This window comes from Cryptomeria japonica, chromosome 4 (genome assembly GCF_030272615.1).
Source record: "Cryptomeria japonica chromosome 4, Sugi_1.0, whole genome shotgun sequence".
Classification (NCBI taxonomy): domain Eukaryota; kingdom Viridiplantae; phylum Streptophyta; class Pinopsida; order Cupressales; family Cupressaceae; genus Cryptomeria; species Cryptomeria japonica.
This window is the reverse complement of record NC_081408.1, coordinates 665,083,124-665,102,926: the sequence shown is the minus strand read 5'-3', so window position 1 is coordinate 665,102,926 and position 19,803 is coordinate 665,083,124. Positions and strand designations below refer to the sequence as shown.

General features: G+C 35.7%; 1 protein-coding gene across 2 annotated transcripts in view; it reads right to left on the bottom strand.

The window, feature by feature from the left end:
- The window catches only part of LOC131061780 (kinesin-like protein KIN-14I), a 77,687-nt gene that overhangs the window by 8,663 nt on the left and 49,221 nt on the right, over nucleotides 1–19,803 (bottom strand). For both annotated transcript variants that reach the window (XM_057995605.2, XM_057995604.2), the window contains exons 10-19: nucleotides 7,831–7,983; nucleotides 7,595–7,741; nucleotides 7,214–7,414; nucleotides 6,950–7,114; nucleotides 6,652–6,804; nucleotides 6,376–6,519; nucleotides 5,899–6,093; nucleotides 5,452–5,578; nucleotides 5,043–5,245; nucleotides 4,710–4,892 (exon numbers count right to left, since the gene is read on the bottom strand). In XM_057995605.2, coding sequence (XP_057851588.2) covers nucleotides 4,710–4,892; nucleotides 5,043–5,245; nucleotides 5,452–5,578; nucleotides 5,899–6,093; nucleotides 6,376–6,519; nucleotides 6,652–6,804; nucleotides 6,950–7,114; nucleotides 7,214–7,414; nucleotides 7,595–7,741; nucleotides 7,831–7,983 — 1,671 coding nt within the window. The remainder of the gene's footprint in view (nucleotides 1–4,709; nucleotides 4,893–5,042; nucleotides 5,246–5,451; nucleotides 5,579–5,898; nucleotides 6,094–6,375; nucleotides 6,520–6,651; nucleotides 6,805–6,949; nucleotides 7,115–7,213; nucleotides 7,415–7,594; nucleotides 7,742–7,830; nucleotides 7,984–19,803) is intronic.

The window sequence follows — 19,803 nt, the reverse complement described above, 5'->3', positions numbered from 1 at the left end:
ATTGGTAATGATTCAATAATATTTATACGAGCTAACATACTGACATGTATCTTCAAAACTGGTGTGGTCTTAGTCAAATGTCATCAAAGTGCATTAGTGGGTCTATTGGACTTACTGTTTCTAAAAACTATTTTCTGAAGAATTACAAAATGCATACCTGAAATGGGCGGAGCTTAAGCCCAGATTTCTCGAGTTGAGAAAGCATTTACTCAGCCATTGAATATTACAGCATTGATTAAAGACCATTCAGTAACCTTTTAAGCCTGTTATATGCTGATTATAATACCTAAATATTCAATCAGAGAAGTTTGAACGTCTTTCTGCTACACATGGATCCATAGCATGATAATTTTGTGCTTCAAATTATTCACATCAATAAATTAAAAAACGAGTTTGGGTTGTAAATTCAATTGAGATGGAAAATGCTCTATTTTAAGACTATATTAATTTGTAATGTCCCCACTCTAGCAGATTGACCAAGTATATGTGCGTTAGCCTAGCTCTACATGGTTCCGAGGGCTAACGAAGGGTTTAAAGGGATCCTGGAGTGTTTTGGCCTAGTCATTTCCAGTTTGGGCCAAAACGAAGTTGATTTACTTAGTTTCAGGCATACTTACTATTTTTAGTAAGTCAGCAGGACACAACGGGGGCTAGTTTTGGTGATTGGATTTGATACTCCTTGGCGAGAGCTTTCCGACGAGCTATCACTCACGCTATTCGGAGTCCGATTGCTAATATATTTTAATGCCTGAAGTTTTATTAAAGTAACATTTAATTTAATTGTAAAATATTAAAGTGTTACTTTAATATTTGTTCTATGGAGATATGTGTAAATCAAAGGGGCAACCAAGGGAGACATAAGTAAATATTTTAATATGTTTTATATTGAACATGTTTTATCCCACATTGCTTGAGTGAGTTGGGTCGCCCCTTGGAGAAAGAATAAAAGGGAGCTTTTGTGGCTTCATTGGGCATGTGGAATATGAAAAGAATTTGGTGTGTGAGTTGCAGATCCGTTCTTGGCATTAGAGGACGTCTATCCTCTCTTGTGACATTCTAGACGTCATTCCCTTGGGATTTGGCCTTTGGAATCCTTCGCTATCAGCTTCATTTACAGGCAGATTGGGTGTTTTTCCAGCTACAAGCAGCAGCATTATTTGGTTGCATTTCCAGCTACAGGCCGCGACACTATTCACGCGGGTACTATTCACGCGACACTATTCACGCGGGTACTATTCACGCGACACTATTCACGCGGGTACTATTCACGCGGCACTATTCACGCGGGTACTATTCACCTGGCACTATTCACGCGGCACTATTCACCTGGCACTATTCATGCAGCACTATTCATGTTACTGTAGCAGCAGAATTAGAAACTTTGATTGGAACATTATGTCAAAATGCTGGAGTATTTAGTGAGTTGAAAATAACCTGCTATGTATTTGATTTTTGTTAATTCTGGAAATAATATTATAACAGCAGTAGTTCAATTTCCAGCTTGCCTATTATTGTAAATTCTTTTTAGTTCATGTTATGTGGTTCCATACCTGTGCAAAGACTTAAAAACAAAAAAAACATTGAAACATTAAACGGAGGAATAAGGAGTTCGCTGCAAACTGTTTGACTAAATTCCTATCAGCAGTGGGGTTAGTTTTTGGGCATTCTAGGGTGTCCACTACATAATTTCTATGTAATAAAAACATTGCTGCAATTTACTTGTGTTAATTTTTTTATTTGCACTATTTCCACCCCAGGACAATTAGGGGAAATCTAGGACTTCTTTCTTCTTGTTAATACCAACCTCTAAAGCAACATCAAATTAATTTCAGACAAAGATTTAGAATGTCACACTTCTCCCAATGTAATTGTGGCAGCATGCAATTGCAACAAAACGTTGAATTCTTCTCCATCCTTTCCCTTATAAAGATTGAAGAAATATCAACAACATAAATGATGAATGATAGAGAAAGAATACACACCCAAAAAAAAAAAGGCATGCCATTATAACTCTTTGACATCTTTAAACCCTTCAAGCAAATTAATACACAAATATTTAATAAGCTCCTCTGCTGCTGCACTTCAAATTGGAAGTTACTCTTAACCTCCTGCACGCATTTATTCTTCTCAATAACAAATAGCTGAATTTTTCAGACAATGATTGATAGCAAGATTCTTCCATGTTTATCCATCATCGCTTAATGCATCATGGTTGGCACACACCGAAGTGCCTCACAATCTTGCTTTAAGTGCTGGCACACGTAACAGGCATTGCACGGTAATCTTGTGGTTTCTTTCCATCTAACATCATGACAACAGTTGTCACAAATTAAGCCAACAGTTTCCCCGCCAGCAAACAGCAGCCTTTGGTACCCTATAAATCTTCATCCACACATTTAAGTCCCGAAAGAGTAGGTGTTTCAACTAGTCCTAAAAGGTTGGCATGTCATCATCAATCCTTGCAGTGTCTTTAAGTCCTTCAGTTGACAAGGACTCAATTATTTAATATGTTTGAATGTGCATGTGTGTGTGTGTGTGTTTGGGGGAGGAGGCGGAGGATAAATATATATTATGTGAATTTATATAAACCCACATGACTCACCTATGCATGCATGTTCACTCCACTTTTTAAGTGCTTGATTGTGAGCCAGCTTCATAAAGGTGGCATCTCATTTAATGCTGATTCCCTAAAAAATTTACTCTCAAAGTTAACCAATTATATAATTTAAAACATTTTAGCCACAGTTGCATTAACAATAAAATTACTTTTTAAAATAATATTTTACAAATTAAATATATCGCCATTGCAATTACTTGATTGTCAAAAGGAAACAGTTCAAGTGAGAAATCATCAGACATTCTTGTGGAAATCCATGTTATAATCCCCAAGAAATATGTTATATGCTTATATGTTTAAATGTTTAATCAACTAAACTAATATCCACTCCCATGTGGAACAACCAATGGATGAGTCCAGATGCAATTCCTAGGTAGATTTGACAGAACATATACCCCTCACTCATGGCATCTATTCTGAAGGACACCCTACAAGAGTAATTAACCAACCAAAAAATAATGATCACAATTATTTGCTACAGGTTGTATTCTCAATCTCAAATGATCGCTAAAGATATAGAACTATGATACTAGGTTCACCGGGAACCCCTGTTGAACCCACACCTGTCTGGACCATAGTTTGGATCCAGCTTGGGTCCAAGACAGCGTCCAACCAAAAAACTCATTTCAAATATATGCTACATGTTCTATTTTCTATATCAAACAATCAAAGAGATAGAGAACTGCGATGCTGAGTTCCCCAAGAACCTGTGCTGAACACAGACCCATCTGGGTCGGGTTATGAACCCTAATTGGATCTGGCATGATTCAGACAGGGTCAGGCCCAGGCCTAGCCATTTAGCCTGTGGCCACTCCCAGGGCAAACCTGGGGAGGACCATAGAACTTCAAAACAAACAAAAAACAGATTTGAAAACAAACTCTAACTAACCTGACAGTGCTTTTTTTAGAGTGTTGACTCCACAAGGGGGCTGACACTGTAAGACCCCCCAGTCTGATTTTAAAAATCAACAAAAATAAAACATCGTTTTTGGCTGCACCAGCCAGAAAAGTAGCTCTCTTCTCTGAGGTCTTTTGGAAAAAAAAACTCAATTCATTGAAATCCATTATACTTTTGGTTTGCCAAGTCACACCCAGTTGACTGATACTACATGATATAAACCATTTTGGTTTATCTTTAACATTTATTATTTGACAAGTGACATTGCATTATCAAATTATCAGCTCTATATTCAATTTTGTATATTTTGTGCAAATTATGATTATATTAATGAAATTTGAATGGATAAATCCAGCAATGGAAAAATCTACAAACTGCCAAACCCAAATCCCAATCCCAAACGAGCAACATAGATATATAAGGCTTGACAATCGCCATATTTCACTCTCAATGTGGAGACTACTCAGCAAAAATTACACTAGTCAACTTTTTATTAATAACTGGACACACTTAAAAACCTGACCAAAAGCTTGGTAAATTTTAAAAAAACATTAAAAATAAGCAAATGTTAAGGGAAATTTTATATATCACATTCCACACCAAATCAAGTTTAAATACACAAAAGTTCAAAACTTATGAATTATATCTACCCTATAATTACACAATAAACATGCATAAACAAAGAAGTACAAGTATTTATGCAATATAGGTGAGGCCAATCCATAAGAGCAATGAACATTTGAGTGCAATCAAATTGATAAGTCGAAAGAATTTATTGTAGAGAATGAACTGGTACGCAATCCCATTTACAACAACTAAAAGTCTCGAAAGAAGTATATGATGCAAGCAATTTCAGTTTTGCCAAAAGTAATATCCATGCCAATTGCAATAAATCTTTATCAAATTATCACCAATATAAATCTAACACTTACCAGAATAACAAAATGCAAAGTGATTAGCATTTTTGCATGTTAGCAAACACTCAAATTTCAAACAGCAATCAGAGACATCCCAAAACAGCTTTCAATTTCTTATAACACCATTACATAATCCATTATCCAACATGCGCAAAAGCTCAACCAAGAAAGAACAAGGGAAAATGAGATTCCATCCTAAAGTTTACAGAATATGCCAAATAAGATGCAAATTTTGCATGAATGATTGTTATTGAAAATCAGGCAGAATGCAATGCACCTTTAATGAGAAGGAGAACTTGTTACTGTCGCGTCTCAGAATTTTAAAGAGCTCCCCAGTTGCCCTTGGAGTAAGACCTGGATTTCTATCTGAACCATAAACAGTGAAGGTTTTACCCGAACCAGTTTGCCCATATGCAAATATGCAAACATTATATCCATCAACAGCAGATTGTACCAAGTACTGCCCAAATGTAAACAAATTCATTAGAACAATCCAAACAATGCATCTTCATAATTTTATAACTATTGCCAAATTTATGTACATAAAACAAGAATTTTTTCTAAAAAAAAAGTTTGCAGAATTCAGAAACTATTAACAAGCCTCACTTACCCTTGTATCCTCAAAAACTACTTCTTGGGTGGCATTACCATCAAAAACATGGTCAAACTGATGTTGCTTTGGCTTGTCATCCTTCCATGGGTGCTCTACCGTAAACTCATCTGGAGCCACGATAACATTTCTCTGTTTCTCTAACATTTCTTTCTCGCTTAGTGGCCGCCAGCGACAATAAACTCTTATCTTGCCTTTCATATCTAAAAGGAATTTCAAGAGAGCAATGCAAAGAAAACATTTATAAGTAATGTGATAATAAACTTACCTTGCATTGACACAACGATGAAAATCAACAAAAACTGATGCTTGAATTCACATTGAACCAGGAATATGAGACAAAAATATAACACCAACAAATATCAATAATTTCATAACCAATAATTTCAAAGTATGTGTATATGCAGACCTTCCATCATGTTGAAATATCTCTTTCTAAGTACTTGCTCTGACTTGTAAAGAGCTTCAATCTCAACCAACTGGTTTGCTTGTTTCTTCAGAATTGCAGCAGTTTGTTCATTCTTCCTATCAATATCCTATACCAAGAAAGAGTTTGTTCACATATGATGGAAACCAAAGCGATTAAAACAATTCATTGCTCAATAGAAGAAGACCTGTCTACTTTTGTCATTCCTTGAAGAGAGAAAAAAAAATGTGACAGGCTTTGACACTAACTATTTAAAATCCAAAGAGATATTTTTTAACACCCTAAAAATTAGATTAATTCCATACCTATAAATTAACTTAGGGAACTTTCTTCAACATCCAAGACTCTTATATTTCATATTTTAATTTCACGTTGTACATGCCACATTATTTATGAGGAAGAGTTTGAAACACTCATATTTAACTATACCTCTTTCATTTCCCGTAAATCATCTAGCTCCTTTAAGCTGCCTTGCAATGCATCCAATTCAGAAGTTCTCATTGCTAATGTAGACTCTGCAACACTCAATTCTTGTGTCCTCTCTGTAAGTGTTTTTTCTAATTCAGCAACTCGTGCCCTAAGTGTATCACGTTCTCGTTCAAAGTTCTTCTCTAAGCTCTGTGCCTGAATTAACTCAACACCCATTTCATTAATTTGCAATTCATTTTAAACTATAAAGAAGTAAGATTACAACCTTATTCAACATAACAATCAAACAAATTTTTATTTGGAAAAGGAAGATTGGTATAGAATACAATATTTTGGAGAAATCCTCATGTCCCAACTCACAAATGTGAGGAAAGGCACTAAAGCTATTGATGCATAGAAATAGCCAAAGTAAGATTACTCTTTGAAAGGGTAATCAAAAAAGAACTGTCCTTTAATTATATTGTAAGAGAAAATTACCTCGCTTGTTTTTTTCTTTTCAAGACGGAAAACTTTTTGCTCAAGTAACTGCTTTTCATTGGACAGTTTCTTGCATAGCTCTTCAGTTGAATGAAGGACGTCTGCCTGAGCTTTCAGTTCTTGACGTAGTTCCTTTATTTGTGCCTAAGAGAAATGAACATGACTCTTGAAAACAGTACCTTGAAAGCCACCCTCTATTACAAACTTCTAAGCACATCTTTGCACATTGGAAGAGTACAAATGTCTGGAACACAACTTATAGAATGTTGAAATTACCTGTAAATCAAGGTTTTCGTTTTGCGGAGCTCTCCCTTTATCACTGAAAGGAAGATCTCTGTCTCTTTTTCCAGATAAGACTCGAGAATCATTTCTAGGAGTATTCTCTAAATCATTTCCATCACGCTCAGAATTTCTACTTGAAATTGCCATCTACAACATGTGAGGGGTTCCAATGGTAGTCAGAAAGATATCTGCAGGTCTTTTGAAAAGTAAGTTGAAAACACAAATGTTTCATGCTTAAAACTTAAGAAGATGAACCATTTCAACACATCAAGTGCGAAAATAGTACAAAAACCTGCAGAGCAGACTCTTTTTCAGAAAATAGTGCTCTGTACTTGTCACGGTCTAGAACAACATCAGATAGCGCTCGCCTCTCTGATTGTAAGGAATCTTTTAGGCCCTCTAGTTCATCTTGGAGTTCCATCTCTCTTTTTTCCTTTCCACGAAGCTCTTCCAAAAGCTGTAAAGAATAATGAGATTGAATAGAAAAGTGGCGTTCCTTGCTAGTAAGTTATAGCAAAATAAGATTAAATAAAGAATCCAACAGGAAGATGCATACCTGATCTGTCTTGCTTTGGGTTTCTTCTATAATTTTTGACATCTCTTGTACACGCTTTTCATATATTTCAAGGCCAGGAGGCTTTATATTCTGTGTTAAATCCCCTTGCACAGAACCATTGGCAACAGAGCGTGTCTTCGAGTATCTCCGCAACATCACATCATTTATGTGTGTCTGAAGAGCCACACATATCTCTTCCCCCTGAAAAGTAATAGAGAATGCACAATCTTGAACTGAAAATAATTTCAAAGTTGAAATATACCTTGGATCTAGAGGCTTCAAATACTGATTCTAGATTATCAACATAACAAAAACCATCCATTCTTTGAAGGATCAGAAAGTTCTAGGAAGACATTATTAACAAAGAGTTCTTCCCACAACCTGCTTAGTTTCAAACTGAAATATGTGAAGTACTCCTGCAACTCGCATCTTGAAAAATACTGCTGTGTTACTACTACCAAACTGCATAATATCTCTCAATTCAGCAGAATGTAGATATTCCTTTGGAACTGGACGAAAGAAATGAACCTGCTCATTATGAGAAGAAAAACCCCTATGAGTAAACAATCCAATTAAGATTTTAAAAAATACTATATATGAAGAAGCAAATGTTTTACCCCACGCTTATTAATGCCCAAAATGATCCGTCCTGGTAGAAGTCCTATAGGATCTTCAATTTTCCGAACACTGAAAAAGACAGAGTTCCCATAAGGAAGTGATCTTAAAATACGTAGAAGCTGCTGTCTCGAATCATCCTTGGACAGATGTTCCTATTACACCAACATGGTCAATATTTCAGGAACCTTTCTCATATTAGAATCATAAGCGCTAAAATAGCATACACCCTAGCAACTCATTCACAAACACAAACGTGTCAAGAGCACCTTCACATTTGATCCAACCAGAAAAATAGAAAATGAAATTTTTATTGCAATTTCATGTGTCACTGTCCAAACGAAGAATTAATGGCCTTATATGCAAATAGAAAAATTAAATTTTTCAATAACTGAGAAGCTCCAAAGTCAATACACGTGAAAGTGTGCACACATGTCAAATATGTTTTTTCCAAGCTACTCAATATTCCCAAATTTTACATTCAACAGACAAAAACTCCTGCTCATTCCCGCCGCTATCTTTTCATCAAAGATATGTTTGCTTCAACACTATTGTAGTTAAAATGTAAATTCATAAACTTAACTTCCTGTTGCGATAATACACATTCATATCTGCCTGTTAATGGGCCTTCATGGGCTAATCCATTTCCAAATCAGATTGAGAGAACAGAATGGCTGAGGCCTGATTCGTGGCGGATTTAGATTAACTTTGATGGGGCCTCGAAAGGCAACCCAGGTTTCTCAGGTGCGGGTTGTGTGGCCAGGGATGAAAAGGGGAATATTCTGGCTATTGATGCTCAGAAACTGCCATTGGGAACGAACAATGAAGCTGAGGCCACTGCAGCGCTACTAGCAATTAACATGGCCCAAAAAATTGCGATCAATCAAGTTCATCTGGAAGGGGATTCGCAACGAATTGTCAATGCTATAGCAAAAGGAGAGGCTCAAAATTGGAAAATCAACAAATTTATTAATATCATTAGGGGGAAATTAAAATTTTTAGAAAACTTTAAAATAACCCATGTCAAAAAGGATGGCAACAGGGTGACGGACTTATTATTGAATTGGGCGTGCAAATTAAATGAGGATAATCATGAATTCTCATGGCTCAATTTTTGGGGCTTGCAAATGGGAGGATTGGCTGCAGGGACAGTGATTTGAAGTGAAGTGAATGTATATAGGTTTTATTACGCAAACCAATGTGTTAACCGTTACATGTGGGCAGCCTTAAAAGTAGGGTGTTTCAGGAAATTGCCATATTGTGCAGGGGTGTTTGTAGAGTTTGAAGAGTTTGAAAGTGGAGTTAGAGAGCTCAGTGGTGGTGTTAATTGTAGTGTTTGGAAGCATCAATGGAGGTGAATTTCTCTGCGAACAGTGAAGCAGCAGCTTGTGTTCATGGGGAAAATCACAGACGATCATCTGAGAAATATTTTCTCATTTGACAACCCTATGCCGTTTCAGATGATTCGGATGGTTTTGGGAGATGAATACATGGTTTTTGAACAATTGTACAAATGTTGACATTGCTTCTTTGTTCATGGCATGGTGTCTAGAGTTTGGGGACAGAGAGACAACGAGATGGATCATGTTGGCTCTGGTGAATAATGAATGGCATTTGGGTCTAGAAGGATTGCTAGAATTGGCGGTGCTGGGGAAAGGGTTCAAAGCCCCGTTTGGAGAATGGCAACACTTTTCTGATTTCATACCTCCTAAGAGACCCTTCATTATATGGAAGGAGAGCAATGACAAAAAGGAAAAGAGAGAAGAAGCGCATATTGGGTAGGAATTTATCAAGCACTACATTTCTGATTGGGACCGAGAAAGGGCTCTGTAGGTGGAAACTAGTCAGGCACCAGTGAGAAAGCGGCTCAGGTTCAAGGCAAAGAATTACTGGGACGAGCAGGCAAACAAGAGGGTACGGAGGGCTTAAAAAAGCCAGTTATTTGTGTAAATTTTGTCAAGCTTTTGTAATTTTTTTGGGTACATGGGCCTAATTCTTGGCAGTTGATGTAAAACAATTGTAGATATTTACCAGAGTTGGTAGCTTTCAGTTGAACTGTTAATAGTTTATGGTAAAAATTGATATATGCATACCATCTATTGTATGCCCGCACTTGTTTATGGCCAGATATGCTACTGGTTGGGCAGGCATTTCATAGTTATTCGGGGTTGCTATTTGGTAGGGTGGTGGTCTGGACTAGGGTGTATAAAATATGGCTGCAATATGATACTCGAAATGTAAGCTTTTCTTGATGTCAATAAAATATATCTTTAACCAATCAAAAAATAAATAAACATTCATATCTACAGAAATTTTAGCAATCAATATCTATAGGCTACGAGAGCTATTGCTTATATGTAGCCAGCTTACCACTTAAATAAAAAATCCCTGTCAAATCAAGTAAGAGACTTTATTTACAAAATGATCAAGGAAGCAACTAGAACGATATCAAGAAATAAAAATAATCATAAACATAATAGAGAGTCCAAACTTTGTAACAGAAAGTACAAAGAACAAGTGATCCTTATTTAATAATAGTTTTGAGTGTACTTCTAAGACTGCCAGATTTTCAAGAACTGGAGTCCTCAGCAGAATTGCATCAATGAAGTCAAACATATTCACAACTTATAAGGTGTATATTTCTGAAAGTTCTAAAATGAACAAATATCTTTTAAAAAAATAATATAAACATTAAGTAATCAATTTATTTACCAAAGATTTAACTGCATTTGAGTAAAAAAAATTCTAATATCCAGGAAAAATGCTTCAAATATTTAAAACCTAAGTCACCAGGTTCAAATTCGAATTTGAAGTTCGACAACTTTGAAATTCGAATGAAGTTCGACGAGGGAAAAATTCAAAATGTATAAAATTCGAATTAAGTTCGCCATATGTATAAATATGCCAGATATATTCTATAAAACAACCAATCTTTCATATGGGGGATGGTTCCATATGAATTGCTAATAAGGTTTATTGTAAGTAACATCTTTATCTCATCTTATGAGAATAACAGAATCACCAAATATTGGAATACCTCACTGATTGGGTAATCAATTATCATCTTCAGCATTTTTTTCTCATCCTAATTGAGGGTTCTAACAAACATAAATATCCTGAAGAAAGAACGGGTTAATGGGTTTTAATCAAAGAAAAGAAGATGTGTTTAAAAATATTAACAGAAGAAGAAGGCCAAAAATTTTATTTTTTTTTTAAAAAACTTCTTTTCTTTAAAAAAAAAACTTTTTTTTTTTTAAAAAAAAAACTTTTTTTTTTTTTTAAAAAAAACTTTTTTTTTTTTTTAAATTTCGGCAAATTTCAGCGAATTTTTTTTTTTTTTGAAGTTTGACGAATTTCGAACTTCAAGGATGAAATTCGGCCGAACCTAGTGACTTAGTTTAAAACCACACAAATAAATATATTCAATTATCAGTTGTGAATTGTGAATTATATTGATATCAAAATATTAAACAATACTTATCTCAGAATATCCTGGAAATGGTTTCAGACCCTCTGGGAGATTGGTGGCAAGGGCCCTTAGTCTACGGCCCCAATCCAAGAGGAATCGATTATCAAATTAAATTATTTCAGTGCGCTGGCCAAGAACCATCCCAGGTGTACTCTATACCCTTGGTTGGGCAAACTCTCTGTGCCCCTTCTCCAGTGCTCACCACCTGTCTTCCACTATCTTCTCAGAGTCCTCCCAATCCATTTCCAAGCCTCTCAACCAGTTTAAATAATTTTCCCAAGGATGGCTTTCAACCAATGCCCACATTCATAAAGCTTAATTAATTAATTATTTTGCCCTTTTCTCCCAGGACTAGGTTTTCAAGCAATAATCAAAACAGCATTAGTCTCAGTTTGATTTATATTTGCCAGTGTATTGGATTGCACATAATAGATCATGATAGCACTGCATTGTTTGTGTATACACCTAAAAATGGTCTGGAGATAATTGATTAAATACTCAGTTATTTAATTAATAACCATTCCCAATTAATTAAATTCGCAAAGATTTAATTAATTCCCCTAAATTCTTCTACTCGTAAATAAATCTAAATGATTTATTTATATAGTTCATTTCATATCCCCCCTTTGATTAATTAAGCTATATTAATTAATTAATTCCTCTCATTTAATTCATTCTTCTAATCCCTTTAATTAAAGTTAACAACTTTGTCCTAACTTTAACCACCTAGCCTAATCAACCCCTAACCTAACCCATCCATTCAATCCTAGGTCTAACTAACCCTATCCCTTCTTGCACATCCTAACTTCCTTATCCTAACCTCCTGTGGGTTGGATATTCTCTCTTGGAGACACATGGCACCTTTGCCACATGTCTTCTCCCCTTGGACACTTGCCCTCTCATGAGCAAGATTCCTTGACACTTGTCACCGCCAAGATGACGTGTCCCTCCCTCCAACCTCTTCTTCAACTTCCCGAATCTCAATCGTTGATATCTCCAAATCGAATCCTGGCCGTCAATTCCTGCCACCTCATATAAATATCCCTCATTTTGGAGCAATAGCATCTCTTGCATTCTAGCTTTTTGCATTGTTACTATGGTTCAGTTTCATCTCTTGATCATTTAGCATCTTTAGTAATTAGAGCATTTTAGCATGTTTAGCATAGTTTAATCATCATAATCATGATAATCTAGTAGCTCTTAAACATTTTAGAATAATCATCCTAGCTTTAATCTTGCATCAAATCATCATAGCCATAATCTTACTTAATCATGTGATAATATGATGAATCAATAAGGATCCGGTCAACTACTGAGAGGGGGGGGTGAATCAATAGATAGAAAACAAACTAAACTTTCACCAAACTTAAACCCAACTCAGAAACCAATCACTGAACTAACCGGTTTAGACATTGCATCTAAAACTGCAACTACGCTGTCAAACTTTACCGGTTGACCAAAACATCAATGATACAATGTAACAAATCTGAAACTCACATACCATTTAACCGAAACATTAGAACACTTTACTAACATCAGTAATAGCTCATTTCAGATCACTTTCGATCATCTAAACATATCTAAGTGGCTTTACCAATTAATCATATCAACCATATCAAAACATATCCACAAATTATTCACCACTTGACACGATGATTTTTCACGTGGAAACCCAAATGGGAAAAACAACGGTGGGGATGAATACCCACAAGTATTTTGAACTCTTCTGAAGTTCGCCCTGTTAGGAGCCAAGCCTTGTTAGAAGCTTATACAATAATGTACTGTTAAGAACAGATCCGGTTAGGGACCACCCAGTTAAGAGATTGACTACAATACCCTGTTAAAGGCAATACCCTGTTAGGAGTAACCTTGATAGAGGATTTCAAATCCAAGCTAATGGATCACCTAGTTAGAGGATTTAGACAGCACCAAGCCTGTTAAAGCTTACCCGGTTAAGGGATTTAACTGTTGTAATGGTTAAAGAACAACGAGGTCTTTGCAGATCTGGTAATAGCACTATCTTGCTTAGTCAGATCCTTTTATGCTCCTATCTGCCTTCAAAACATTCTGCAAACACTCCTTCTCGTTCGGCAATCAATCACACTACCACACTTAACCAAAATTGCCAACACAATTGCAAACAACTCATCAACCTTATAAGCATATACAATAGGTCGGTAACACATCACAAAACCTACAACTCTCATCGAGATTACAAACATATCGATTCAAACATGACCGTTAGATTACATAGCAATCAACTAGACATTGTTCTCGACAACTTGAACCGCTCCTAGATCACTGCACATCAAATCCTGTAACTCATCACGCGGTTATCACTTCATGCTATGCATTTGCTCATTCCCAAGAAAAACAGTTATCGTCACGTGCCAAAACCACTTTGAAACTCATCACACGCATCATGCATACGTGGCATCTCCATCTTTGATCACCACTCGATCATAGATCATCATAACCGATTCACCAAGCTCCATCGATTAAAGTTTGGCATATCAACTAGTTAGGGTTACCGATTGATCACTCCACTTGAATAACAATACCGGTTTCCTTCACTGCTCAACTACCAGTTGCATTACTGCATCACTACCGGTTGCAATACAACTCCATTACCAGTTACTATTGACATCAATGACAACACTATAGTGCATCAATGCAATCTTCATGCAATGCCAACATCATGATCATATAGCTACTCAACTTTTGAGTTGCCACTTGGAGGTCATTGCTTGCTAAGAGCCACCTACATACACCTTCAAGGTCCTCAAAAATAGACGGAGATGGAACATCTCAAAGGGAGCTAAGGGTTTGTTTGTATTTGTTTATTTTCATATGCTTCCTAGTTTAATGTTGTTTCATCTATGTGTTTGTTTATTATTGACACTATTTTTGACAGCACATTTTGATCAGATATTAACCTTCATGTATTATTGTTCGAAAGTTTTCTCAAGAGAATGCTTTTGAAGATAAATACTCAGCATAGGCAATAAGTTTGTGATTATATTTAAAAATTCAACGGTTCCTATAACCGTTTATTATTTACCAATTTGTAACTGCTTTATAAGACTAGTCAGTGATCCTTTAATCAGCAAACTAAATATTTCTCGGTTAAGTTTTGTCATCATAGTTTTATGATTACAAACTTTATTTGTTTGAACTAATCAAGAGTGGTTGAAGGCGGTTCTAACTGAACCAGTGAAGGCAGTTCTAACTAAGAAGAAGTTATGCGAAGGTTTAAACTCTTCTTCAGCATTGGTACTAAATATAAAGCACAGACATGTGTGTGGTTCGGGTAATGAACATGACAATATAAAGTTGAATGGTGAAAATAAGTCCGTGCTGTGTAAAGACAATCATTTTCCAATTAGTATGAATTATTTCTGTGCTTTAATGATTATAATATGCAGTCATGGTAAAGAAGACTGAGCAGTAATGTTCAGAGAATTTTGAAGGCAAGTCTAAGTGCATTTGATATTTAAGCAAATCAGAAAAGTGATGTAAGTGTTTGATGTTTAATCCATTCAGAATGCAGAAAATCTATTTTTCTGTTTTGATAGAGTTTCTTCAAATTTTTGATAACCGAGTTATTGGAGTTACAGATTGATAATATACAGTTTATAAGGTTTATTTGCAGGCTGTTTTGAAGTGTTTGGAACAGAACGATACACCTGAAAGGTGGCAATAGTTATTTTTATATTTGGCTTTTATCATTCCATTCAGACATGAATGTTCTGAATTATATTTTTGACTAGTATAAAGTCAAATATATCAAGCATTTGAAATACACATTTGGTTGATGCCAAAAGAATTCTGAGTTGGTGCTCAGGTTGATAAAGTTTTGCTTATAAGGGTTGGTGCTCTTATACAGGGAGTTTGATGGGATGGTGCCCTTGAAGATTTTGTAATCAAGATTCATTGTGAGGCTGGATAGGACGGTAGATCCTAGCAGCATTTCTCACCATGGTTTTCCCATCAAATGTTTCCACGTAAAATATTGTGCTTTATCTCTCGTTTGGTTGCTTTGCTTTCACGTTTCACTTGCATTCTCAATCAGATTTCAGTTTTAAAATTAAAAAACTTTAATTGCATTTAAGTTAAAAAGTATTGCATTCTTGCTTTCTTTTTAAAATATTTGTTTATTTAATGATAGTTTTGGGTGTACTTCTAAGACTGCCAGTTTTTCAAGATCTTTAAGTCCTGAGCAGAATTACATCAAAGAAGTTAAAGGTATTCACAACTTATAAGGTGTATATTTCTGAAAGTTCTAAAATAATTTATAAACAAATATCTTCAAATATATATATATATATATAAAAACATTAGGTATTCAAATTATTTAGCAAAGATTTAACTGCATTTGAATAAAAATTCAAATATTTAAAACCATATGAATAAAAATATTCAATTATCAATTGTGAATTATATTAATATCAAAATAATGAAAATATTAAACAATACATATCTGAGAAGATCATGGAAATGGCTTCACACCCTCTGGAAGATTAGTGGCAAGGCCTCTTAGTCTACAGCCCCAATCCAAGAGGAATCAATAATCAAATTAAATTATTTCAGTGCACCGGCTAAGAACCATCCAAGCTGTACTCCATACCCTTGGTTGGATACACTCCCTGTGCCCCTTCTCCAATGCTCACCAACTGCCTTCCACCATCTTCTCAGAGTTCCCTAAATCCATTTCCAAGCCTCTCACACAGTTTAAAAAAATTTCCCAAGGATGGCTTTCAACCAATGCCTACATTCATAAAGTTTAATTAATTAATTCTTTTGCCTTTTTCTCCTAAGAATAGGTTTCTAAGCAACAATCAAAACCTTTTCCAAAAGGAATTAAACATTTATCTTGCACTCCTCTTTTAACTCAAGGGTAATTACATATAACTATTGCCTATTTTCTCCCATTTTACTAAAGGATCATAATAATCGTTTATTTTAACTTGATGAACAGGACCACAACACAACTCAGAAGCCCACCCAAATTGATGAACACCACAAATGCTTGGCAAGTTGGAATGTTTTCGGAAGAGACTCCAATGTCACAATGAGATTTCAAACTAATATTTTTAACTTTTAATAATTAGCAACATTTTTTTGGCGTGATTGTCTGAAGCCAAATGAGGCTGTCAAGTCCATATCTTGACACTGAGGTTTCAAGAACCAACAAGACTCAGGTAGCAAATAAAATCAATAATACTAAGTACGGCATATGTATATACAGGTGTGCCCAATTGTTTAATTAGTTTCTTCCTTACAACACATTTTTGGGCACCAATATACGGGCTCCTTGAGGGTATGTATACAAGAATAATATTAGTAGTCGCACTATAACTAAATATATTAAAAATGAGGTAAAACTAACAATATGTGATAACAAGACTTCTATTGATTGTCTGCAAGTAGTATATGCTAAACTACTTGTCTTCCTTTCTCTTACTTTTTTTGTAGCAAATTAATTAAAGAACACAAAGAATATTTTCGAGCCAAGCGTGGAAAATTATGCTTTGCTAACATTATTTTGTTTTCACTTCCTCCTGAATTACGCTCAATGGATCCACAGGTCGAGTGTGGGGGGGGCTATTCGTGATATTGAAATCAGTGCTGTCGGTGACCAGTGCTAAGCATAAAATTGAACCATGAAATAGTTCAAACCAGTGCATGCCAACTTTGGAGGATTGTCCAACCACCAACATTGATGTCTAAGAAGTTAACAAGAATGTGTCTACCCTGCACAGTAGAAGCCTGATCTACAGATACCTTGGCATTCAATTAACTTTCGAAGTCCTATACTTATGGGCTCAAAAGAATTAGAAAATTGATGGATTCTCAGTTAAATGCTTTTGCCCTAGGGTATTTTATTGCTATATTTGTTAATAAATTTAACAGCAATGCAGTCTTTAGTGGAGGTCCCTATTTTTTTCAAAATGGTGGTCTCTCATGAAACATCGGCATGTGCGTTTCAAACCATTTTGAGGAAATGCCCACGATGGCACAAATGTGAATGCGCGTGTATGCCCTACCTCAAGAGTTTTGTTCCCCATATGTTTTTGAAACATTTGCCATATCTTTGGGTCAGCTATTGAGATCTTGAGGTCATTTTATTGTAAGGGTCTTTCAGTTTATGCCAAAATTTGTCTGGATCTCACCATTCCTCTTCCAATAAGTATTACCTTGAAGGACCTTGAAGGCTGGAGAGATAGACTTGATCCAAGCTGTAGATTATGAAACCCTTCCATTCAGATGTCGTGGTAGTCACAAATATGGTCATCTTATCAAAGAAAGCCCAAACCTTCAAGGGAAATTGCATACTCAAAAGATTCAAGAAGATTCTGAGAAAGATCTGTGTGCCTTTATTAAAGCCACAAAGAAGAATACTGTCAAGAACAATGATTTTAATAATAACAGAAAAATGGCCATTTAACAGGCAAAGTCTTTCCAAGAGGAATGTAGATTGTCAAGGAGATACAATTTCATGAGCAAATTTGAAGGTCAGAAGGATTTGTTAAAGGCTGACAAATTCAAAGGTGATCTAGAAAAGTTGGTGAACAAGAAGCTAGAAAAGACTCGAGATCTGAATAATATGGATAATACGCTCAGTCCATACCATCAACAGTAAGGATCGAACAAATTTTTGGCCACGGATCAAGTTCAACACTAGAGTGTTTAAATAAAGCAAACAGCCATAAGCAACCTCAAAAAAGAAAAGGACAGTTTGGACAGTCTAAGGTGGTGAGACCTAACAGTTATACTGCCTTCCAAGCTGCAGCTCTAGCAGATGTTGCTGCAAGCCAATCTCAGCTAGAAACAGCTTGGTGAGCACTATGGGATCAAAGGTCAACAAATGCCTTTTAATCTCTTGTAACATTCAGGGATTGAACTCCCCTCCAAGAAAAAGGCTTCTCCAAAGATTTTTGGAAAAAATTTAATTTTGGAGAAATTTAATCTGGATATCTTATAAATTCAGGAAACCAAGATCATCTCAAATCAGGATTTCTAAGATATGTCTCTCTTTCATCAAAAATAGGGATTTGAGCATAAATTTGCCAAAGGATCAACAAGTGGCTTAGCCATTATCTAGAATACGCAGGAACTCAATGTTTAGGAAATGCTCTCTTCCAATTATATAGACTTGCTCGATTGGTTCAAAGCTCTAACCTCTAACTTGTGTTTCTCCCACATTAATACCTATAGCCACCAATCCACCAGGGCAAGATTCATTGTCGGAGCCAAATCAAAGATATGTTGGGAATGGATAAAGATGCCAAGTGGATTATTGTGGGAATTTAAATGCTAGACTTAATTCCTCTGAAAAGCGAGGCAGATTTCATTCGCATCCTAATAAGGAAAGGCTACTTGCTCTACTCAAAGATTCTGCCCTATGGAATATTCAACATAAGAATGGTTTGTTCACCTAGACCAATAGAAGAAAAGGAAGAGATCAAATCCTAGCCAGGATTGACAAATTCTTACCTTCAACTATATGGTTGGACAACAAATTTATTTGTAATTCAGAAGTCTTGACAAAAGATGACTCTGAGCTTTGACCAATCTTCTTGACCATTGATTATGATACTTTTCCTAGAAGAATTCATTTTAAACTAAAGAAATTGTGGTTGACTCAACCTGACTCTGATCAAGTGGTTTCTATCTTTTCGACAAGTCCTAATGACTACTACGCGACAAAAATGTATGTCCTTGGTAAAAATTTGAAAGCTCTCAAGCACAAATTCAAAGAATGGAATCATCCAAATTTTGAAAATCTATTCTAGAGGACTAAAATAGAAAATAGAATGGTTGAGATTCAAACTTTCCTAAAAAATTAGGATATGGAGGCCCTCATAGATGAAGAAATGGAAAAAAAAATGTTACTGTTCATGAGCTGAATCATTCTTTACAAGCAAGAGAAAAGCAATACTCCTCAAATTGGATATTTCTAAAGCTTATGATAGAGCTAACTACAATTTTCTGGATCAAATTTTAGATAAGTTTGGGTTTAGCTCAGATTGGAGAGCTTGGGTCAAAGGTTGCTATTCATTACCTAGTTTCTCTAGCTTAGTCAATGGCTCTACAAAAGGCTTATTCCCTACTTCTCATTGCTTAAGGCAAGGTGACCCACTCGGTCCTAATCCTTTTCATTATTATGGTGTAATCATTGGGCAAAAACTATTGGCTCTCTCAAGAAAGAGGTTCCATAAAAGATTACGGGTTTATTCTATGGAAATAGCCTTTATTTGTCAACAATTTGTAAATGAAACCATGCTCTTTGTTGCACATTCCACCAGAGAATGTAGAGATATCAAAGTTATCCTCAAAGCTATGAGCAAGCTTCAAGTCAAAAGGTTAATAAAGAAAAATCCAGAGTCTTCTGTTTTAAAATGAACAATTGGGAACACCAAATGCATGTCCATAAAGAAAGGAGGCCTTCCAGATTCTAGCTAAGGTTTCCCCCTCTATCCTTGGGAAGACATAAGAAGCAGCT